The 23,680-nt window shown below is 51.7% G+C and overlaps 5 protein-coding genes across 5 annotated transcripts; 2 read left to right on the top strand and 3 right to left on the bottom strand.

Annotated features, from left to right (window-relative positions):
• Positions 1-3,183: 3,183 nt before the first annotated feature.
• COCSUDRAFT_60008 (long chain acyl-CoA synthetase 4) lies at positions 3,184-13,252 on the bottom strand (the record flags this gene model as incomplete). Its single annotated transcript, XM_005643186.1, has 15 exons — positions 3,184-3,345; positions 4,136-4,247; positions 4,809-4,941; positions 5,367-5,496; positions 6,302-6,448; positions 7,346-7,546; positions 7,971-8,003; positions 8,170-8,334; positions 8,756-8,840; positions 9,164-9,309; positions 9,917-10,063; positions 11,435-11,641; positions 12,093-12,297; positions 12,736-12,859; positions 13,213-13,252. The coding sequence occupies 15 exons, from the start codon at positions 13,250-13,252 to the stop codon at positions 3,184-3,186; spliced, it is 2,037 nt and encodes a 678-aa protein (XP_005643243.1).
• Positions 13,253-14,243: 991 nt separating this feature from the next.
• Positions 14,244-15,334, top strand: COCSUDRAFT_60007 (hypothetical protein; the record flags this gene model as incomplete). Its single annotated transcript, XM_005643185.1, has 2 exons — positions 14,244-14,672; positions 15,113-15,334. 2 exons carry the CDS (start codon positions 14,244-14,246, stop codon positions 15,332-15,334), a joined length of 651 nt encoding a protein of 216 aa, XP_005643242.1.
• A 1,685-nt stretch (positions 15,335-17,019) lies between these two features.
• COCSUDRAFT_60006 (hypothetical protein) lies at positions 17,020-20,245 on the top strand (the record flags this gene model as incomplete). Its single annotated transcript, XM_005643184.1, has 4 exons — positions 17,020-17,265; positions 17,692-17,835; positions 19,283-19,558; positions 20,054-20,245. 4 exons carry the CDS (start codon positions 17,020-17,022, stop codon positions 20,243-20,245), a joined length of 858 nt encoding a protein of 285 aa, XP_005643241.1.
• Positions 20,246-21,003: 758 nt separating this feature from the next.
• COCSUDRAFT_34465 (hypothetical protein) lies at positions 21,004-21,747 on the bottom strand. Its single transcript, XM_005643183.1, has one exon. It carries the CDS (start codon positions 21,323-21,325, stop codon positions 21,137-21,139), a length of 189 nt encoding a protein of 62 aa, XP_005643240.1. The 5' UTR covers positions 21,326-21,747; the 3' UTR covers positions 21,004-21,136.
• A 4-nt stretch (positions 21,748-21,751) lies between these two features.
• COCSUDRAFT_34464 (hypothetical protein) lies at positions 21,752-22,893 on the bottom strand. The gene is made up of 2 exons (XM_005643182.1): positions 22,779-22,893; positions 21,752-22,393 (listed from the first exon to the last, which is right to left on the bottom strand). Exons 1-2 carry the CDS (start codon positions 22,842-22,844, stop codon positions 22,058-22,060), a joined length of 402 nt encoding a protein of 133 aa, XP_005643239.1. The 5' UTR covers positions 22,845-22,893; the 3' UTR covers positions 21,752-22,057.
• Between the last annotated feature and the right edge of the window lie 787 nt (positions 22,894-23,680).

Raw genomic sequence — 23,680 nt, 5'->3', positions numbered from 1 at the left:
ATTTGGCACCACAGGGGCCTGAAGCTATGCCGAGAGGCTGCAAACAATCAAATGCCAGATGCAGTGCGTGCTAGCCAGCATGTGCAGATCTGCCGATCACACAGTGTCAGCTGCACAGTCATGTCGCAGGATCAATTGGCAGGATTTCCCACATGGTGTACTTGTGTCCAATGAGCAATGATCCAATGAGCAATGATCCAATGAGCAATGAAGCTTCCTGCTTTACAGACAAGAAGCAAAGACTGCCGGTCCAGAAAAAACAGCTGCCAATTGTTTCATACACTATTTTAAACTTACCAGGTTTCTACAGCAACCCCATTCAAGACAACAATAATGCTCAGAAAATGGTACACTCCCACAAACTCTTGCTTTCACATGCATTGAGCCAAGACTTCTCAGGGATGAGATGCAGCTGCAATGTCCAAGTGCGTAATTCCTGACACATCCCAAGCAGCTCTAATCCCGCAAGCTGCGTGCCATGAAAAGCTTTGTGAATACTCATTCAGAGCTCCAGTCTCCAATTTGTGGCAGTCTCGAGTGAGCGGCATTGTTTCATGTCCATCTGCTAGATCTCTGGGCTGTCACATCCCTCCATCGTCCATATCTTGTGTAATGTGAGGCGTCAATCGCAGGAAAGTGCTAATGTCATTGCTGGGATGAAGATGCGCTGCTAGCTTCCTGCAAGACAAAGACAGTAAAGGTGTTTACGCTCGGTGTAGAGGGCCAAGAAGAATCACATGCGCAGACCTCCCAATAACAGGCAGGAGAATCCTGGCTGGCTCAGGATTCCACTGGAGCTTGCATTATGCAAAGCAGCCATTTATGAGGGAACATGCAGACTGCAACCCGATAAGATCCTCAAAGAACCAGTGTAAACCCCAGGCACACATCCATTTTCTAAGTGATATCTCCGCAGGCCTGCTAGTCTCATCATGGCCCGCAGGAATATGCACATTGGAAAAACACCCTGACAAATTCGAGCTGCATCAGGAGCTATGCTTAGAGGTGAATGCTGGCCGCACCTGAATGATGGTGAACTGAGGGGGAGGTGGGGGAAGCTCAGGGTAGCTGGTGCAGCCTACATGCCTCTGGTCAGAAGGGTTCGACTGTGGCCACACAGTGTCCTTAGTCTATGCAGATCCCACTCCGCAGACAGGCATCAAAGGCACCAGCCAATTTACTGTTCAAATAAGTTGCAAATCAAGCATTATCGTGGTCCAAGCTGCATATGCACACCTTCCTTGGTCTCAACTTTGTCTTCCTGCAACAGAACAATCACAGCCCTTCTCAGTGGAGGGCCTCGGTCTGAAGCAAGGTTTGAGATCCAAGCGTCTTCGATGTGTACATTGTGAAGAACGAAAATTGATCAAGATAGCCCTTGTTTCACATCTGCAACTTCAGTGACAGTCCTGCTCATGAGCATGGAAGGCTTTCTAGGAAGAACGCACTTCTTCACGACCTTCCATTTTGCCACTGTCTCTAGTTTTGCAGGTGCAACGATGGGCAGGGTGGTTCTGCATGGGCTTCTTGTGGAGACAAACATCGCACTAAAATTTGCACCCCTTCCAAATCGAAGACTTCTGGTAATTTCCTCTTGTCAAGACACGACCTTGAGAAGTCTCCTCCCGATCTATTTCAATTGGATGCACGCTTTATGCTGGCCTCACTTGTGCTTCTTTCTCTTCTTTCTGCGGTTGTGGATAGGCCGGCGCGGTCTGCAATAAAGTGATAAGCCATGCCAAGTCCAAGAAAACCAATATGTTTTCATAGCATGCGAAGACCTCATCTGCACATCCAGTGATTGGTGTCGAAGTCTTCCCTTCGATTCTTTTTACAAGATAGACGAAACCAACCGTATGTTAGGCCAGACATATCGAGCAGAGATCTCTCTGTTCGATAGCGATGTCGACTAAGGGAAGGGATCCTTCAAGGGAAGCTTTGGCCCGAATACCAGATAATTATGGCCATCATAATCAAAGGAACGCAACGACATGTTTCTTTATTATTGAACCCCTGCAATCAGTCTTGTCTTGTGACGTGTGGACTCATGCTGCAGTGTAAGATTGCCAAGGAATTGTTTACCCAGTTGCGAAATCAATACGTATATAAATTTTCCCCCATGCATGTTCAGAGCCATCATGACTCACGTTCAAAGTTGACATTGACCACAGCAATGAGCTGACCCACTGGTCCAGTTCACATCCTCTTCCAGGTGCTCCAGTTGGGTGCTCCAATTCAATCGTGTGCACCCAAGGCCACGAGAAGAGTTCGTAAGGACGCGCCCATCTGGTTTTGACTTCTTGTTCCACACGCTACTCTTGAGCCCCTTGCACAAGCCTGCACACAAGTATACAGTTCGACAAGTATACAATTGCGTTCTCAAAATGCCTGAGTTCAATAATCCCTTCCCCATTCCTGAGCATATGTACATGGAGTGTTCTTTTGCTGTGTCACTAAAGACCATCCACGGCATGATCATGGTCTGGCAACATACTCCGCACATACTTCTACAGGCATTTGCCGGTACACACTGTATCATGGTTGCCATAATTAATCAAGTAGCGACCATCCTGAACAACCGAAGCACCATTTTCTCACCCCCAAAGTAGCAACCATCAATCAGCACAGGTGCTCTCCAGCCAATCCCTGCTTCTGCTGCTGCTGGTTAGGGGCAATGGAAACTTTCCCACAATATAGTGCTGCTCGTCGCACAAGTGAAAGCTCCAATTGTTGTCAGCTCACATCCACCAGCATTGGCAGTGCCAAGCTCTTGCGCCAACGCAGCACATGGCTAATTCCGCAGCTAATAATGTGGTCCAAAAGCCTTAGCAAGCTCTTCCCTGTGCACTGCTAAGAACTCTCAATGCTGGCACCCGCTGTCAGCGCCGCATCGCCTCCCCCACTGACGGCTGGCAAATGGCAAAACAGACCTCAGCGAGCGCCTCTCACTTTGCGCTGCTGACGATGTCCACATTAAAACCACCTGCAGCCCCGCATAGCTTCCACAGCAGCAGAGGATTCTGATGACCACCCCATGCGCGAGGGGATGTAAATCCACCGGCTCATTAGGCGCTGCTGACGAAATCCACGGTGTTGGCGACGGGGGCGGCACATCGCTTGCGCCAAAACACATATAATTAGAGGCCCCTGGGGGGATGGCAAGATAGCCCCCCAGCCAGCTCCTCATTTGGCGGATTTGGCGAGGCGCGCGTACGCGGTGTCGATCTGGGCCTGGAACGCGCGGCGCACAACGGCGCGCTTGAGCTTGAAAGTTGGCGTCAGCAGCCCGTTCTCCGGGGACCACACCTCCGTCGTCAGGTGCACCGCCTTGGGCAGCTCGAAGGACTGCGCATGGCACACATGAACCAGCGCTTCAGATAAAATATTGGTGGCTTTGAGCTGAGCGCCATGGATGTGTGGGGTTTGTGATCGATTTCCGCGCGGCAGCTCAAAGGATTGCGCGGGACACAACAGCGCTCCTTCACATCAGATGCGGCTAGATTTGCAGAGCGCGAAATAACAGCACTCATGATCCCTCTTGCTGCAGTTCAAATGGCTGCGCGCACCACCAGAACGCCCCCTTAGGATGAGTATGACTCTATTATGTTCACGCAAAAGGCAAGGTGCCTCTGCAGCTCAACACGACCGGGCATGGCACACACTAACGCGCACTTCAGTATACTGTGCACAGACCGTCGTGAAAACGCTCAAGATCACTGTTTTTGCTCGGCAGTTCAGACAGTTGCGTGCACCCGAGGAACCAGCTTGTCTCCTGTACAAACAACACGACCAGGCGGCATTTGGCGTTTCAACACACCCAGGCAGTTAGCCAGAAGAAGATGCAGACTGGAAGCTTATGCGGCATGCACAATGACAGCACAGCGCCTGCTTCTCTACCGCTCCCGATTTGGAAACACCAGGTACAGCAGGGCAGGTTTGCTATAGGTTTACAGGTAATAGCGTGGCTTTTGGTGTCTGAGGCATCCGAAGGAAGTGGAACCACAAAAGACAGATGAGGTCTCCCATGGTTCCTAGTCTCAGCAGTCTCTGACACCAAAGGCCCTTTTAGTAGGCATAAATGGGGAGTCTCTTCAGGAGATTTCGTTGAATGCATTCTGCAAGTGCTGACGCGCACCTTGAGGCCGGCCGCCTTGCCGACGGCGTGCATCTGCGCCTGCACAACGTCCTGCGCCGCCTGGCTGGCACACAGCTTCTCGTAGTCCTCCGGGGCCCCCGCCACCGCCGACCTACTCCCACACATGCCACACGCTGACTCAGCATCAGAATCAGGAGCTTCATTGTTGAAAGCCAGCGCGACGTTAGTCGCTGAAGAAGACCTTGGCGTTCAGGCCATCATCAACCTTTTACAGAGGTTACCAGAATTTGAACGCAGCAGTCTGCACGCTTGGCTGGCGGGGGTGCCATGTTATTTACCACCCGCACAATCGATCTCAAATTTCTGTATTTGTTGGGCCTTAAACAGACCAGAACGACAGACAGCGCACAGTTGGTAATGGAAAAGGAGCCACCTTCAGCAAGACATGCAGTGTGATGCCATTGCTGCACAAAATACAGTCATATGTTGCGCCACCAGTTCAATCCTATGCCCTCTCACATCATGCCATACAACCACGCCACCACAATTCCATCTCTGGTTGCTCATGCAAAGACAGCTGCCACAATACCCAGCAGCCCAAGTCAGCATGCCTTGATTTGTTGCAGCTCACAGGGTGCCTAAGTCTGCCTGATCTTACATTGACCTACACAACAGAGGCGTCATAATAGGGAGAGAATATGGGAAGCCGGACCTGAGCTCTGCTTCGGTTGGCACGACCACTGCAACCAGGCTGGATTCGAAGGAGTTGCCGTGGATGTAGACCTGCTGCACTGCACTCGCCTTCTTCAGCGCCCCCTCTATCCGCTCCGGCGCTATGTACTCACCTGCACACCGCGCCCAACGCACAACCCCTTAATGCTGCTTCCTCTGGACACTTGATAATTTTGTGTGCAGCGCGCAACGTGTACATCTGAGCGTGTGCTCCCAAAGAGCATGTGCTGCTCTGCAGAAACACCCAGTCTATAGTACAGAGCCTTGTAAGTGGCACGCTGCAGATCAAGCAGGTCAAGATGCACTCAGGAGAGCTACTGCAGCTGCTTATTACATCCAATGAGCCCTCACCATCACCGCATCTGCTCGACTTCTGCATTGAAGTCGGGACGAATGTGGCGACCATGAGGGAGCAGTGGTCTCTGCCCAGGCATGGAAAGCCCAGCAGCGAAGGGCAAGCTTGGTACAGCACCGCTCCGCAAGCATGCAGGTGCCAACCGCAACGTTGTGGCGTCAGTATGAAATTTTTAGGACGCACCCTGGGAGAGCTTGAAGAGGTCCTTCTTGCGGTCGATGATCTTGAGGGAGCCGATGGGGGTGAGTTCGCCGATGTCCCCCGTGTGGAACCAGCCGTCCTTGTCCAAGACCTCATCCGTCTTCTCTTGGTCCTGCCCACACAACCAGCAGCCCATCACTCAAAAAGTGGCACCCTTTTCATCACTATGCAGTGCACTGCTCTACCATGGCTTCCAGATGGTAAGAAAACCCCGCTGCAGGACCTCTCAGGCACATTGAGAACATGCATGCGTCTTCTCCTGATCCTGCTCAGTTAAACCAGCAGCCCACCACTCTGTTTTGTAATTCTTTGGGCTTCAGTAATCTGATGATCTCTCAGTTGGGTTCCCCATCACGGCATGCACTTTAGTGTGGCAACCCTGTACTGTGCTGTGATGGCTAGCACAGGTCGCAGAAACACCCCACCAGGATCTCCTCACCGCGTCTTCAGAGGATGTGGGCAACATGCATGCATGCTCCTGAAGCGTGGGGCATAACCCTGGTCAGGTGCTTGATTCCACCTTTGGATAGATGTGAGGAAAATCTTGTTTCACAGGAAATGAGCAGAGCATCAGCCACACATAGTGGGCACCCTCAGCGGTGCTGTGCTCTGCCAGGCTTCACAGATTGTACAGAAAAACTCGCTCCAAGATTTTGGCCTATCGGTGATATGCATGCGTGTGGTTATGCACGGTCTCAATGCGCCGAAGAACCTTGAAGCGACGCCTGTGCCATAAGTGAAGTGCAACTTGTGATCCTGACATAAGCCCTAAGGTGGCTTGTCAGGCCCGGACAGAATCTGGTGCACAGCGAGGTGTCTCTCAGATAGCCAGGGACGTGTGACGGATCAAAAGGATCTGCTTTGCAAGGAGATTGGATTACGAGGAGAAAGGAAGTCATTCAGCTTCAGGAGGGCACCTTGTAGTAGCCCTGGAAGACGACGGGCCCCTTGATGATGATTTCGCCCCTGGGAGGGTCTGCGAGGGGGTCATAACCCATCTCCGGCACCGCCTCCAGCCGGAATGTCAGCAGCGGCAGCGGGCCCCCCACCGTCCCATTGAACATCTGCGCAATGCGCGGAAAATATGAGATAGTTTTATTTTTGAGAACCTTAGTTCACACTTGCAATACACTGCTTGCCTTGCCAGTTGCAAGGAATGACATGCAGCTGCAGATATCAGGTGCCTAGCCTTCTGTTGACACTTTTTGATGCTCAGCAGCCTCAACTGCATGTCTGCATCCCCCAGATACCTCCATAAAGGACCAACAGCTTCCCAAGCATCCCCATTTGGCATGCTTGTGGAGCAGTTTGTCTCCAAAAGGTATATGGGGATGGCATCACGAGCGTCATAGTCCACTGCAGAAAGGTGATTGGCAGGAGCATAAACTGAAGATGGATTTGATGGATACTGAATTCCTAAAATGTGCCATCTCTACAACTTGCTCTAACACAAAGGACACAGAGGCTAGTGGCCGCCAACCTCGTGCGACACTTTAATCATGCTGATGCCTTTCTAGAGAACAAGAATTGCTTTATGCGCATTCCGGAGGCCCCCAGTGATTACATGAGCAAGAGGGGATGCACAGAGCCAGGGAAGGAATAAGAGAAGAGGGTCAGAAAGTGTGCGCACCGCTGGCTGGGCGATGAAGGAGGAGCCGCATGCCTATAGGAAATAACAGAGAGCACTAGGATTTCAGGAGTGAAAAGAGCCACAAAGTGCGTACTGGCTTAGGCAGAGCACTGAAGGAGCCGCCGCAAGTACAGAAAACGATTTACAAGATGTAAGTATGTGCGCCGAAGGCTCAGGGAGGGCGATGAAGGAAGAGCCACAAACCCAAAGTACAAACGAGGGGGTAAATGTCTTTCAGCAAAAAGAGGGGCAAAGCGCTGGCAGGGCAATGCAGCAGATCACAAGCCCACACAAAAGGTCCTGTGGAGTGAAAAGAGCGAAGAGCGCTCACCGGCTCGGGAAGAGCGATGAAGGAGGAGCCGCAGGTCTCGGTGAGGCCGTAACCCTGGCAGCAGGGCGCGCACATGGCAGTCTTGAGAAACTCCTCAACGTGGCGCGCCAGAGGGGCCCCCCCGCTGCACACCAGCCGCACGCGGCCCCCCAGCTTCGCGCGCACCTTGTCAAACACCAACGCATCCGCCAGCGGTGACGCCTGCGCCAGGAATTGCATTACCCCTTATTCATCTCTTCAGGTGTGTTACAACGTTGGGGGCAGTACTAACAGCAACAGATAGGCAATTGCAGGCACCATTGCAGATCACCTATCATGGAGCTGGAGTTGTGGAGCTGCAGACTTAGCCAATTTACACATTACCCTCACAGCTGCATTTGTACAGCGGCAAGTCACATAGAAAGTGATATGCATGAGAATCTATGTGGATTGCCAACTGTACAGAAGCAGCTGGAAGTGCACCAGAACATCGAATATGCAACAGATGACAATTGCATAGACCGGGATGCGCGTTCCACAGAATGGCATTTGGATAGTCTTGTGCACACGACATGTGAGACCTTCACATGCTGTGTGAAAACCTCCTTGTAGAACGACACAAGTATGGGCAGTGCTGGGCGCGCACCTCAGTCCAGCGGTAGCCGAGGTTGATGGGGCGCTGCTCGCCAATGCAAATAACTGCACAGACCCGGGGGCACATCCCAAGGGATGCTGCAAACCTGATATAAGATGAATGATCTACCAGATTTCGCACAAAACATCTGGGACCCCACATAAGCTAGCTGCACAAGTGCTTGCAACTGATATCACATGCATGAGCCCACCTCAGTCCAGCGGTAGCCGAGGTTGATGTGGCGTTGCTTGTGCCAGAATGCGGCGTGGAAGATGGCGCGGCGCAGGCAGGTGGCGTCCTTCAGCCGCGCGAACACGCCGTCGTAGACCTTGTCAAAGACGCGGGGAACGCCGATGAACAGCGTGGGCCTCAGCGCCTGAACAGGCACCAGCGCATCAGTGGAGGGTTGTTAAGGGGGATTATTCGAGGGACCGTGGCCTCCCAAATCCTTGACTGTCTCGCCTCCAGTAATCAAACGATCTCCAGCTGGGGGTACCTATTACGGCACGCACAGCAGGAACGTGCAAATTTTCTGTAGACACTCCAAACAAGGAGCGTCCCTTTCTTGACGCTGTGGCGACTGCTTGTACAATGAAGCGCAAATGAAGCGCCTGATGCACAAACACCCAATCCGCCAGAGGCACACTGCTTCTATCAAGGCCATGATACCCAAGCCCGGTGATTTGATGCAACACAGACTGCGATACACTGCCAAGGATGCAGGAATTTCACGTCATGACAAAAATTAAGTATTGGATAGGTAATTTAAAAAAAGGTGCAGAGAAGGCAGTGAGCACCTGCAAGTCATCGATGACGCCCTCGATGCTGCCGCGCCAGTAGCCGATGCGCGCCCCATTGGCCAGAAACATCTCCTCCAGCGCCCTGCAGCATAAGACACTGGTGAAGAGGTCACACGCTGCGTTATCAATGGCTTTTACTACCCAAACAAAGCACCTGCCAATCTCATAACAACCACGGCGCCACAGCAATATTGGGGTACACAGCCTCTGCCTTAAGATGGCTGGTGCGCGGTGTCTGTCAGGAGACTGGCATGCCTTAGACCCTGGAAATTAGTGGTAGTAAGTAAATCACTAGACAAGTGCTTGAAAACTTTGCTCGGCATTTTGCATGCGCTTGCCTCTCGATGTCATGCTTTCCGGTATAGCTTTGAGCACGAGTGAATGATAATAAAAGGCACCGCGCACCGGTCAAAGATGTGGGCGAGGGGCAGGTAGGAGATCATGACATCCTCCTGGGTGAACCTCTGCCCGTAGCGGCCGCCCACCTGGTTTATGGCGCCCAGCTGCCCAGCCACCACCGACAGCAGGTTGGCATGCGTCAGCATCACCCCCTGCACATGCCGCCAATGTGCGCAATCAGTCACTTCCCGACAACATGCTGCATGCACCAAGCCCTGAAAGAGCAAGCCCAAGCGGTTCACGGAAACCCACTAGCCAGCATGCATCAGCATCACCCTCTGCACAAGCGCCACCTATGCGCATCAGTAATATGCAGCATACATCATGCCCCGAGACAAAGAGAAAATTAAATAGGTGATGGAATCTAAATTACAAAGCAGCTTGCTAGCCAGTAGGCATGCATCAGCATCATGCCCTGCACATGCTGGCACATGCTCATGGTCGGCGCATAACAAACTCTTGGCCAATTACGAGCTGAATTCAAAAGCGACGCAGCATGCACTACGCTAGAGACACAGAGAGAGAGTATAACCTCTGAATAATTGTACTCATTTTCCCTCCACATGTGCAAGCATGTGTACATGCAAGGGGTCAGTTAAAATGCAGGGTGTTGTGCATAAGCCTCACAGAACCTGACAGAATGATGGGCATGCCAAGCAGCATGATGCACACCACCGGGCATATGACCTACGCCCAAGTACCTATTGCCATAAAGATCTGGCATCGATTATTTTTGTGAAGACAGAGCTTGGCAGACACCTTGGGGTTTCCGGTGGTGCCGCTGGTGTACATGATGGTGCACAGGTCCTCCGGCTTGGGGGGGATGGCGGGGGACGGCGACTTGCGGCCCATCTCCAGCAGCTCACTCCACGAGTAGCACTTGGTCAGGCCGCTCTCCTCTATCGACTGCACACACATGTCAAGTCTGTCTCAGCGCTACGGCTGCAGCATTGGTGCGCACAACTTCTTTTCAGCGAGTAACAGGGCATCGAGCTCCTAGCATTGCCAGGTAGACCCATTGTGTTGATCCCAAGAGAGACCAAGGTCGCAAGCATCCAGCAAGACAGAGCAGTCAGTGTCTGAAGGTGTTGCTTGCAAGGCAGCCCAGGAGCTCGTGAGAACAACTTCAAGCACTCTTGGATAATATGGGTCTTGGCATGCTCCCTCAAGATGTCATGCAACACGTGAGGAGAATGCAATGGAGACCTGACAGCCCAGTGAGTCAGCACAGGGGCTGAAGTACATGCGTTCACAAAGTCAATCCTAGTGAGCATTGTTAGGGCTGCAAGCTCCTAGCAGGGCTTGAGGAATCGGACTTTAGTCTTCCCTCCAGTATTTGGGAGCCAGAGCATTCAGCAAGACACAGCCAAAATATGCAACAAGGTGCTGATGCGCTGCACGCCTGGGAACTGGTGAGAATAAGCCCAAACGCGCTAATTCCAAAGAGTGGATTCTAGCATGCTCTTGCCTGCTGTGGTGCATCAACACACAACAGCAAAACAAGGGGCCAATAGGCGCAGAGTGACCAGCACCATCTGATAACTCGCATTAAGACTCTGTACAGGGCACACTGTAAGGATCCACAGCCTTATGAAAGCAGGTCTGCGGGACTGCGTGATAAACATGACTTTCTTATTCCCACTAATGTCTGCAGGGGCGGAGGCTTCCAGCAAGACAAAGCAGATTATGCGCCGAGGTGCTGGAAAAGTACACTCCTAGACACTGGTGAGAAGTACCAAAGGGCTCCTTATCTAGTTCTGTAATAGGCATGCTCCCATCAGCTACAATGAAAGAAGATAGCACAACATGGAAGCAGCCAGCGCAATGGTTACCAGCACAACTCGCAAAGCAATTTCGACATTTCCGTGAATAGGCGCGCATGCAAGGAGCCACGGCCTGTGTGCAAGCAGGTCGCACCGTGGCCTAAGCACCCTGACTTCCTTGTTCCCCTTAGTGTTCAAGGTCGCAAGCGTTCAGCAAGACGCAGCAGACAATGCCCTGACATGCGGAACTGCCAGAGTACTTGAATACTGGTGAGAACAACGGCACTTCCCCTTTGAATATATATGTTTGGAGTGCTGCCACCTGTTGTGGCGCATCATGAGAGGAGAAGCGGCGCAGTCATGATCAGCAGAACGATGGAAGCCTCTTTTTACTCTGTCAAGGGCACACACCTTCACAGGATCTTGCATGCCGTACAGGCACGCACAACACGCCTATACTAGAATGACATAAATGCAGACCAGATCCTTGGCCGGTGTTAAGGCGGTTACTCACCACTTTGGCGAGGGTGTCACACTCGCCCCAGTAGACCACCGCGCTGACCTGGCCCTTGGTCTCAGCCAGCGGCTGAATCAGCGCCGGCATCTTGAGCGAGTCAGCGAAGACCACGGTCACCTCCGCGTGGTTTATGATGTAGCGCACCGCATCGGAGCCCAGCGTGTCGTACAGTGGAACGCAGTACGCACTCTGCCGGTTGCAGGCCTGCATGCACAGATTGCCACTGAAAGGACAGTGTCACTCCAGTTAATCAGGAGGCAAAGTGGGCGCCAGAGTCAGGAGCAAGGGCTGCCTCGCAAGCGTGCGTCAGTGAAGTGCAGGATGGGGAGCATGCAGAGGGTTGCCAATCAACAGTGATGTATCGGTTTGAAGAGATAGCAGGACAGCATGCAGGTGCCAAACGTAAGATGTGCAGGCCCCTCCATGAAGGCACGATGGCAAGTCCCCAGTATCTCTTCTTCACATGATCAGCTGATCGCTTTATTCCAGCCACACTACCTCATTTCTCTCATCAGTGACAAAGAATTCTGCCACGTTTGGTGTTAATTTACATCGCAAATGCTTATGGTGTACTCTTTTCTTGGAAAATTCCTGTGAGATTTTCCTCTGTCCATCATAAGGGACAAAAGTATGGAACAAGGAGGTGGGCATGCACCTGCATTGCCATCATCCACTCGGGGGAGTTGATGCCGTATACGCCCACACGGCCGTGCTGCTTCAGGCCGAGCGCCATGATACCGGAGGCAACTGCGTCCACTTTGTCTGCGGTCTCCTTGTAGGTCATCCACTGGTACTCCTGGGGCACGCCGTACTTGATCGGGCGGTGGCCCAGGCAGGGGTTGTCCGGGTACTTGGCCACGCTGCATGCCATGACTCACTCACCCCTTATTTGATGTGCTTGATAATGACCGCACTGGCACCTTAATACCCCCCCATGGGCTACTAGCAACACCACTCTTTGTCGATGTAGTGGTGGCCGCGCATCCATCTTCTATTGGGCACTGGCATGAATATGCTTTGGCCGTGCAGGCACCCAAATAACCTCCTTTTGTGGGGCACTAGCAAAAGCATGCTCTGTGTATGTAGGTGATAGCCGCGCAAGCACAAGTGACCGCTCTGTGGGGCACGTTGACATGCACAGCACGATGTAAAGTGCAGCATGTAGGGTGACTTCTTTGTGCCAAGCTACGCACTGTTCCACTTGATACCAGGATGCACACAAGCCTTGAACACGTCTGGACATTGCAGGCATGAGAGAGGAGTCACCCATGGTATGCAATGTTGAAATAATGACGCACCTGTTGTAGAACATCTCATAAAGGCTGCTGGCGCCCTCCACAGTGGGCCAGCCATTGCGCGCGTCCACATTGCCGTACTCAGTACCCCTGGCTGGGTGGCGCTTTGTCTCGCGCTGTGGCCCAGCTGCATTGCACGGCAAATGATTTGTCAGCCTTTAATGCGTCAGCATTGGCCTACTGCATGAAGGATCACAAGAAATCTAGCTCTCACAGGCATAAAGATTGCAGGAGTTTAGGACATGAGTCTCAGCAGTGTGCCTGCATTGAGGATCTTTTATTGCAGAGATGACGTTCTGACATCTGAAGACTTGAATAGCCCCCAAAATAGAGGATAAGATGTGAAATGCAATGCAATTGCTATGCAAAGATCGAACGCAGATGGTGTCCTAAGATAGGTAGGTGACCAGGCAGTGCCGGAGGAATAAAGCTGCAGGAGATATGGTTCTGCTTTAGAGTACATGGAGTCACGGAGCGCACAAACTTCGTAGATGTACGGGTTGTCCTTGAAGGTAGCCATCAGCCCCTCTGCAGCAAGAAGTCCCTGCGCTTCTTCGGGGTCTGCAGATCTGCAAATTTGCAAGAAATCTAAATTAATTTACAGAAATGCGACCTGTGACCAAGGAAGGCCTCAGAAGGCCACTGTTCTCAGGCTGAGGTAATCCATCACTTCTGGCCATGAGTCACCAGCAAATGGACCAAAGGCATGGGCTCAGGGACTGGTTAAAGAGGTGCCAACATTTAAAGTGCATGCATTGAGTGCAGAAGCCATACAATTACAAGTGTTTTGGCTTCGCACCCAAACCTCTTGCCCCTTATCAGAGTTATGTTCAGTCCATCAGTCTCGAAGAAGTCCATTGGGAGGTCCAAAAGCGATGAGTTCTGAATAATATATGCAAACAGTATCCCGAAATGTGTTCTTTGAGCTCCCACACACCTTGGACGGGAGCACAGCTGTCAATCCCGTTTATATGCGCGGCCACCAGCGCTCAATACTGCCAGCCTCGTCAAGAGCGCAGGTTCCCTCGATGCGCAGTCTTCTGTTCACACCTGCTTTTCAATCACGCTTACAGATCACCGCTGGCAGCGCACAACGAATGCATTCTGTTCTTGTCCAAGCCTCGGACGATCAAACCAAGCTTCGGCCGCGCCTGGATGTCTGGCCAGCTACGCACTCAGTTGCAATCCAAGAAAACTTGCCGATCGAGTATTTTTGAACACGGCATCATTTGCCTTGGTTTCTGTCCGATACGTCTCCATAAACGCAAGTATTCTTCAGCATTGGCGAAGTGTCATATCTGCAGGCACGTCTCCGTCCCAGAAACAAGCCAGTTGGTACGACAACGATGATCTGATGTCGTATATAAGCTTAATTCTGAACGAAAAGCATGCTCAAGCTCGTGATTTTCATTTTTCGATAAGGATATAGTTCCGTCACTTTTTGTGATCTCTGAAGGATTGTCTTTGGCTGCAGGGCGCATGTGACTTGGGTGATCCACAGTAGTTTCAAAATGCTTGATCACCTACAAGTTAAGGAACAGCCGAGGAAGAGCCTTCCGTACCTCAAAACCACAACGCCTTACTTCCAGGACCTCACCGACGTGCTGCTCGTACTCACCACAGGAGAGAAGCTCCCAGCACATGCAGCATACTTGGCAGCGTATTCCAGCGTCTTCTCAGGGATCCTGGAGGCCCATTCGGCCAGCAGAAGCCCCAACGCATGTCCAGCCAGCATCCCCCTGCCAGACTGCAGCCTGCAGGAGGCCGAGACCTTCCTGTGCTACCTATACCGAATGCGTGCAGATGCACAGCTGACTCCAAAGAGCGCCCTGGCCATTGTCAAGCTGGCACACAAGTTCGATGTGAGGGTGGCCCTGGAGCAGTGTGACGAGTACCTGGCCCAGCAGGCTGCCATCAACATCAGGACCAACCTGCTCTGGGTAAGCTTAGCGCAGCTTCTCCAAACCATCTCTTGGATTGCTCAATGTTGATCCTGCAGTGTCAACCTCCGGCCAAGCGCTTTGACTGCTATCGCATGTCAGACAACAGTGCATCCATGTGCCCATCCATAACACTGTTGAGATTGACAAGGCAGTAGCCAACTAGCCAAGCATGTGCAAGTTTTCAGCATTTCCATGTGCTGTACTGCACATAAGACACAAAAACCTTACAATTGGTGTAAATCTTCAGCCGTAGACCTCCATTGCCCTCCATAAGCATGCATGCCAGACTTCCAAGTTCCACGCGGGTTCATCGGGTCCATGCATATGGAAGTGAACAGCAAAAGGATGTTGAAACTTTGCAGTTGTCTAAGAAGGTGCTTAGAGAATAAATCCTTGCTACACTGAAAATCTTATCGTCTGTATTATTTTGCATGCAGGCCTGCGGAAGGGAGGCACTGGAGTGGGCACTTTTTGCACAGCAATATCACTTGAACCTACTCGAGGCTGAGGCCGCGCGCTACATCATGAACAATTACCTGGAGGTGGAAACCCTGGAGGTGTTTGAGGAGCTCGGCCAGGGGTTGTTGCGCCGAGTGTCCCGGGGCCTCGCCCAAGAGCTGTTCCAGTGCAGCATCGCCGACTTTGGCCAGCGGTGCTGATGATGGAATTTTCGCATGTACAAAAAACATTTTTGCACCAGTTGACAACACGCGTCTTCTGAAAAAGATTTCAACGGACACATCAAGAGTACAGCAGTCTGATACTTTCTGTGCCCTCTGATGTGCTGCTTGATGCAAGCTGCCAAGAGGTTGTTTCAGTGCAGAGTCAGCGCTGCTGATGCCAACACCTTTGATTGTACCAAAGATGTGAGTAGGTATGGCGGCGATACACAGAAAATAGTCTAATGCTTTCTCTGCCCCCTCGTGTACTGCTTGATGCACTCTGCAAGGAAGTGTTCCAGTTATCCATTGCAGACTTTGGGCAGCGCTGCTGAGGGGGCCTCTCTTGCATGTACAACAGCAAAAGCGGTATGCGGGCATCAAAGCAGTGCGGGTGCCAGGAAGACATGAGATGGTGTGAATGGAAGCAGTAGAGGAATGTGGAATTGTTCCAATGCAGCATTGCAGATTCTGATGGGCAGCGCTGCTGATGCGGCACACCTATTATTACGGTTTCAGGTCGGCAAAAGATACTTAATCAAAGATTCCAGTGGACGTAATTTACTCGCTGTTCTGCGGGAAAAATTGCGGGTCGAGGGATCTGGCAATAAGCTTTGAAGACCTGTAGCTCTCAGGCAATGAGTCTGAGTTTGAGTTATGTGTGGTGGTTATGCAAAGGGTGCAGCTCACCCGTACTGAGCACTGTACCCTTGGTTGACTGGGTCCTGCTTGGGCTTGGAGGTTTCAACGGGAATACAAAGTTGTGGCAGCCTTGACTGCATTGCAGGTCCTCGCCTCGTGTGCAGAGACAGAATGCTTTCTGACAGGAGCAGCGTGTATTCACAGTTCATCAGCAGCCCTGTAAATGCAAGAGAATATTCTGAGCAGCACCTCAATAGATGCTGCATGTGAGCATTCAGTACAATGGCTCTGAGCTTGCGCAGGCACCAATGCTGGTGGTTCCCTGAAGCTCTGCACCCGCACTAGGTAAAAAGAGGATTTTCTCTGAAGGCTTTGCATGTGCATGAGCAGTCAAAGCATTGCCAAGCCGATTTGCACAGCAAGATAGAGCCAAGCTTAGTGACCACTTATATATACAAGCCCACATGAATGGCCCTCCTCAGCAATCATGGGTTACAGAAGTACGAAGGTGTGTGACAGATATTCCTTTCCCAAGCTCCGCCTCAGCATCTTGGTGTAGATTCGCTCATCAATCCGCATGCAGATCGCCTTCCTCTTTCGCCTTCGTTTGCTGTTGCTTGCACAGTTGTTTGTAGGTCCGGAGCCATTCATATGCCCTTTAGAAAAGCAGGGGCATTTGCAGGTGCGTGGCGTTCACAGCAAGAAAGTATAAATCAGCAGTGATAACGGTTCTTATAGAGTTCTCCTCGCCACCACAATTTGCCTCTTAAGCCAGATTCTCGTATGCAGCGGGCGAGTTTCAAAGTCGAAATTATTTTTCAATGCATCCCCTTTAAAGCTTGAGGGGTATTCAACTCAGCGGCTTGAACGGTGCCGTGATGCTCAAGCAGGAAGCGAACACAGCATCTTTGGATCTTACTTACCTTCAGAAAACAACTCCCTTTTTCCAGGAGCTGGCCGACGTCCTGCTCGTGATCAGCACGGGACAGGAGCTCCCAGCCCACTCAGCATACTTGACAGCCCATTCCAGCGTTTTCTCTGGGATGTTGGAGGCCCACTTTGCAGGTGACAGCCAGAAAAATGGCCCTGCGGCCATCCCCCTGCCAGACTGCAGCCTGCAGGAGGCAGAGGCATTCCTGTGCTACCTGTACCACCTCCCCACAGATGTGCAGCTGAATCCTGACAGTGCGAGGGCCATTGTCAAGCTTGCACACAAATTTGATGTGGGGACGGCACTGCAGCAGTGCGACGAATTCCTGGCCCACCATATGAAGCAGATGCCTCTCTGGGTGAGCCAGCTCTGCACTTTCCAACAGCCTGTGTTGCCTGCATGCACAGATTGATGAAATGTAAAATATCACGTGCTAGTATGTGTTGCATGCATCCAGTTGGGACATGCTGCTCTAGTGGCAGTCTACAGCCTGTTATTATGTATGGCTTGCGGATGCAGCCGCCATGCATGCAGCTTGTGTTAATTCTGACAAAGGCCATTTGCCTTGTCACCTGCATGCGTGTCCACACGTCTGCCTTGCAGACATTGGTGTCACTGACAGTACATCTTCATCCTCATCTCATTTCAGAGTCTGCAAATCTTGTTTAGCTGCAGGCTCTGCCAGGCTATCAGTCAATCGTCCAAACAACTCGGCCCTTTGCATTCCTTGCGGTTCCAAAAAAGGAGAGGTTCCAGGCATAAAGACCTTTCCTGCCTTGTGCAGGACTGCGGCAGAGATGCGCTGGAGTGGGCGCTCTTTGCGCAGCAGTACCACCTGCCCCTGCTGGAGGCTGAGGCTGTGCATCACATCGTGCAGAACTTTGTCGAGGCGGAGCGCCAGGAGGGGTTTAATGAGCTGGGCCAGGGGGTGCTGCGCCGAATTACCCACGGCCTGGCCCAAGAGATGTCCCAGCCTGGCCGCCCCATGCGGCCCCCAAAGGGCTTGTTTCCCAGGCCCCCAAGTTATCCTCATCCTCTGTCTCTGTCTGGTAAATGATAGCTGTCCATCTCTGGGATGCAGGGCAAGGAATGGTCAAGTAGTAGCGTGAAACAATGAACTTGAAACAATGGAACTGCAGCATCTGTGGAACGTGGGTGCACAGATGTCTTCTGAAAAAGAAGATCTGCATCGGTCGAGCAATGTCGCCAGTAGTTGAGAATTGCATGACAGAGTCTGGGCGCCCCATGTGGCCTCCAAGACGCTTAAGCTGCGATTGCTTGTTGCTCCTTGCGGTGTGCAGTGCAACAGTACCTGTGGCATTTTTCTTGACAAATGAGAAACAAAGCAGAGCGGGCTTGAAACAGTGCAAGGCAGTCGAATTAAACACGCAGACAAAGAAAGTACCATGCACTGCCTGTATTTTACTGGTCTGGGCGATGGTACCAGAGCAGCACTACAACTTTTTGTCATGGCTAGTGCTGGCAAGCACTGCCTATGGCCATGCTTGATAGAAGAGGGATAGCCTATTGATGACGTAAGAGCATGTGATGTGCCTCTTTGCACATATAGTATACATGTAGTGTGCTTGTTGTTACTTGAAGAAAGGAGGCGTTGGAATACACCGCTGGCAGCAGATGGCACTGCCTGGCAGCAATGCAAGGTACTGTGACTACTGGATTCATGCATCTAGCCCACTGTGGATGTGACATATGTAGTGAAAGAATCATCTGGCCAAATCATGTTGTAGCTGGCATCTGTGACTTCTTTTGAGTGCGGGTGGCAGAGACGTGCATGAAAGGCTCGACTTCTAGCTGAGATGCCATTTGGTCCATGGGTGTGCAGTGCATGAAACCCACCTCTTGATGTCTTTATTCTCTCGTAACTTAATCCAACTCTTGATTCCTTAGAAATGCCCCTAAGCTTGTCAGCTCCATTGAGGCGTTCCTCCTCACGTCCTATATAGGCATTCCTCATCTGGGCCTCATGCAAAATCCAAGAACGATCCGAGATCTTACTCTTGCCTTGCCTGCCCCAAAGTGCACACTCACGGCCGTCGAGCACCTGCAAATCTCGTAATGTAATATACGTTGGTTATCTGTGCAGATTAGCGGACATATTGTCCCTGCAGTGGTGAGATCGTCAGCACAAGCAAGCGAGGTACTTACCGCCCAACCTAGGAGAAATTTGCAGAACGACATGTTTCCTGAAGTATGCATTACATTCTCAAGAAACTCAGTGGTTCTTGTCTTGTAACAGTTCGTACGTTCGCAGGATCAGTATGGCGAATACCATCGCTGCGGTAAGAGGCCTAGTAAAGGACGTTATTTCGACGGAAAATGTGCCTCACCTGAAGGGATCTACCTCTCTGTTTAAGGACCAGACCGACGTCCTGCTCGTGCTCGACACCAAAGAGGAGCTCCCAGCGCACGCATTGTATCTGTCAGCCAATTCTAGCGTCTTCTCTGGTATGCTGGAGGAGCAACTCACCAGCACAGCAAAGGACAAGCTGCCCGTCAAGATCCCCCTGCCGGACTGCAGCCTGCAGGAGGCGAAGACCTTCCTGTGCTACCTGTATCGCAAGGATGCGCAGCTGACCAGTGACAGCGCAAAGTACATTGTCAAGCTGGCCCACAAGTTTGATATGGGGGTCGTACTGCAGCAGTGTGACGGATTCCTGGCGCAGCTACCCGTTCTCAACTCTCCTGGCTCAGGACGATCAGTGCCAGCGAAGAGTGTATACAAATTGATCCATGCTGGCTATGCTGACAACTCACAGGTAATGACACTCAATAAGTTCAAATTCTTGTATGGTTCAATGACTAAATTGGGAATGTTAGGCTGCACCTGATGTAAGTTGAAGTGGACAACATTTTTCTTAAACTTTCATTAATTGCATGACTTCACAAGCTGTGCTCTCCCGTCATGCTCCTTGGCCCAAGACCCTGCTGTGCTTCTTGCATGCCTGAAGCATGCAATGTGCACACACACATCCAATTTTGCTGGCGTTCAAGGACATGGTATTGCACTTGTAGACAAAATGTAAGCATCTGCGGGTTGCGTGCTCCACAACATCTGTGCAGGTGACGTGGCATGAAAAGACCTTCTTGAGTTTACATTCATATAAGTGGTGTGCGAATGGACGCAGGACAGCAATAAGGAGATTCTGAAGTTGGCGCTGTTTGCTCATCAGTATCATCTGGAAAAGTCCGAGGAGAAGGCTGTGCAAAGCATCGCAGAGAGGCTCAGCGACATGGATGCTCTGGAGGATTTTGACAAGCTGAACCTGCAGCTTCTCAGGCGTATCACCAAAGTAGTGGCCCGCAAGAAATACTACTGATGCAGCATCAGTGATGTCATCAGTGATGCCAAAGGAAAGAGGAATGAATAGGCACGCGTGTGTTGGGGAAGCGCTGTGGTACATAAAGCCGGATGGGCAGACTTGATGGGTTTGTTTGACGGCTGCGCATGTGGCTAGTGCTAAAGCACATTTGTGGCCACCTTTTTCTGTGGCAAAGTGCATGGGACAATGTGCTTTGATTGCCTTGAGCAATTCATCAGCACATCAGAGGGAGCACAGCCTTCCTCAAGATTGCAAAAAATCCAGCATTCCGCAAAGGTCACGGATTGTTTAAGTGCACAACACGGCTGGAAGATTTCACAGTGCATGTATGTCTGTTGAAATAATGGGTGTCAGTCCCCCAGGGAACCCTGCCTGTTGCTGTGAAAGTCCTTAACAGACAGCAGAAGATGATTGCTTTTGTGGGTCAGCAATGGGTTTCTTTACTGAGCAGCAGCAGAGAGAACACACGTTTTGAGTGGATTGAGATGCGCATGGCATGCCACGTCATCCTGTACAGGTCATGTGCAGATATGGTGCATCCTATGCAATCCCCAAAGCGCTTCGAATGGTCAAATTCAAGGTAAAATCCTAATTGAGTGTAATGTGTTTCAGCGCAGCGTAATTCCCCTGGGCAGGTGCTATGTAGCTGTTGGCATGGCAAGGTTTTCTGTGACAAGCTGAGGACAGAATGACAGTGACTCAGCAGAGCCAGTGCATAGATCAGCATTCGCTTGAGCGCAGTCCATATAAGGCACACCCTTTACAAGAACCCACCCACAGCATCATGTTTACCAGCAGGGAATGAGGCGCAGATAAAAGGTTGTCGTGCTGCATTTTTACACACGCCGAGTAGGAATAGAATAGCCTCAAGGGAGCTATCAAACCTACTCAGCAGTGGCAGTTATCAATTATAATACAAACATATAAGTGCCGATGGTACTCTGCCACAGACCTACAGTACAGCAAACAAATAGTCGAGTACCTACAGTAACCTTCCGATGCATGTCTGCTGAGCGCCCCAATCCTATAAGTGAAATCGAGAGCAGCCATGATTTCTGCTGTGCTCCTATTGTCCATATGGGCGCCAGTCAAACAGCATCCTGCACTGCCTACACTGACGATCTTGAGGGGGACACCTAAAATCTGATAATGCATGCACTTGACAGACACTAAAGCAGCAAGTGAGACAGTACTCTACGAAGTATATCCCCAGCTTTGCGTTACCCACAGCTTTGCAGTTCTTCACAGAGACACTGCAGATCCTGCAGAATGTGCTGCTACAGACAGCGTCCTAATGATACTTGGGTGGGTAATGCAGAAGTACAAATGTCGCATCAAGAAACAAATGCATAACACTTTCTTGGACAGAGTTACGGTGACACGAAACGCATGCTTTTGCAGCATGCATCTCCAAAACCCAAAAAATGGCCAGAACAGTCTGCAGACGAACAAACCACAAAAATTATGAGCTGACTTTCCAGCGTCCAAACCAAAACTTGCTCCCCTCTTGCCATCACTTTATGAAAAGTACCTGCAGATTAGCAGATCTACTGAAATTTTCTGCCCTAGAATTTAATCGCATTGGTCCACCAAGTGATTATCGGACACTGAAGCTTCATTTTGGCAGCTTTCAGTCTTGTGCTGCCAGACCCCTCAAACAAACCTCTGTTAGGTCCCAGCCAAAAGCGGCAGCTGCTTCTTGCTGGGAGCTGCTGGGAGCCAGGCAGAAGTCGCAAATGCGCGTCAGTCTTTGTTGCTGGCACGCATGGCTCTGCGAGGCAGCCAGGCAGAAGCTGCAGCCCTGCGATGTCAAACAAACCAGCTGCCGTCCTCCGGCGGTGTGATCTGGCGAGGCGTGCGCAGGCGTGCCGTGCGCGGCTTGCGCCGGACGACCGGCAGATCCATTGGCGCCACATCAGGTCCGGATTCCGGCTCTGCGATGTGTGCTGCCGCTGCTGCTGCGGCCTGCTCGGGGCCGCGCGCCGGGGGGCTGATGGAGGAGGAGGGCGCGCCGCTGTACGGCGCGGCAGCTGCCGGCAGCTGCGGCGTCGCTTGCCGGGCGGCCGGGGTTGGCTTCTTGTTGTAGCGGCGCTCCACGGGCTTGCACGCATAGTGGTCTTCTGACACCAGCGACGCTGCCGTCACCTGCAGGGCACAACCCGATCAATCATCATTCCTGCTGGAGCGACTAGTGATCTGCGTGCAGCTGTAAATCCACAACAGGGTCCCACAAAGTAGGGCATGGAGCAGCAGTGCTTGGCAGCCTTTCTATAGTCCTGCTGACAGTCCTCACATGTCCTTCCCCACTGCTTGCACACCCTCTTGAGGTGATATCATGTCGCATTTGCGGCTGCGTGTTACTGCAGTCTCCACTTGCATGTGTGAGTGATACACCCATTTGATAGCCTGCATGGTACTCAGACTTGCAGCAAATTCTGACAGCCTGTGGCCAGTCAGATCAGGCCACAACCACAGTAATGTGCAATCCCCATGTACAGTGAACGCCATGGAAGATCTGCAGAGTGTTCACCCTGTACAGGAATGGGCTGCCCTTGCCGCCTTGCCCTGACCGCTGCACCAGGCCGTCTTCAACCATCTTCCGCAGTGCTTTGCTGGTGTCCGCCGTATTCTTGAAGTTTGACCTGGTTGTGCACAACATGCAGCTTATCAGCGCAGCACATCACACCTGTCACATCAGCAGATCAACCAATACACTCACATGCATTGGCTTGCTGATTGGCTTGCGATGGGTGACAAGATGCAACGGCCCGCTGTGCACCATGGCGCCAAACTGCCCCCAAAGTGCAATCAGCTTGAGAAGATCTGTGTAAGAAACTTGGGAAGATGAAAGCGTGGAGTTGTTCTGATGACCACATTGGAAAGCACAGAGCAGGTAGGCACCTGAGCAAGCTCTCTGGCACATTCACGAAGCCCTTCTGCGCAGAGGAGCGCAGATGCTGCCACAGCTGGCAGGACTTCCTGAGCACGCTGGGGTTGGGGGGAGGATTTGGCAGGACGAAGACTTCTGGTGCCTGCAGAGCACCATAGAATTGATTCGAATCGTTTTAGGTTCACGAGATGGGTTGGGTCACCTGGATACCAGAAGAGCTTGGTGAAAGTGGGCTGATGAACTAAAAGGGATCCTGGCTGCTGAAAGTTAAAAAGTGCGCACCTGCCCCACCCCGTTCTCAGATGCATCTGGAATGTTCTCCTTGTGCTGATGCACTGACATGGGGTGGAATTGGACCGGCCCGGCATCGGGCGACTCGTAAAGGGCACTATCTGGTAAGTTGTCCAGCAAGTGAGCTGCCCCTTTCATGCCTCCCGACCCTGTCCGCACAATCGAAAACATACCACCAAACCCTGCTGACGCTGTCTGCGTTTGACACAGCACCGCACGCTTTCAGGCGGGACACAAACCCAACTTTGCCG

Source organism: Coccomyxa subellipsoidea (assembly GCF_000258705.1).
Source record: "Coccomyxa subellipsoidea C-169, whole genome shotgun sequence".
Lineage (NCBI taxonomy): Eukaryota > Viridiplantae > Chlorophyta > Trebouxiophyceae > Coccomyxaceae > Coccomyxa > Coccomyxa subellipsoidea.
Note: the sequence above shows the minus strand (reverse complement) of the source record. Positions and strands in the feature narration are given on the sequence as shown.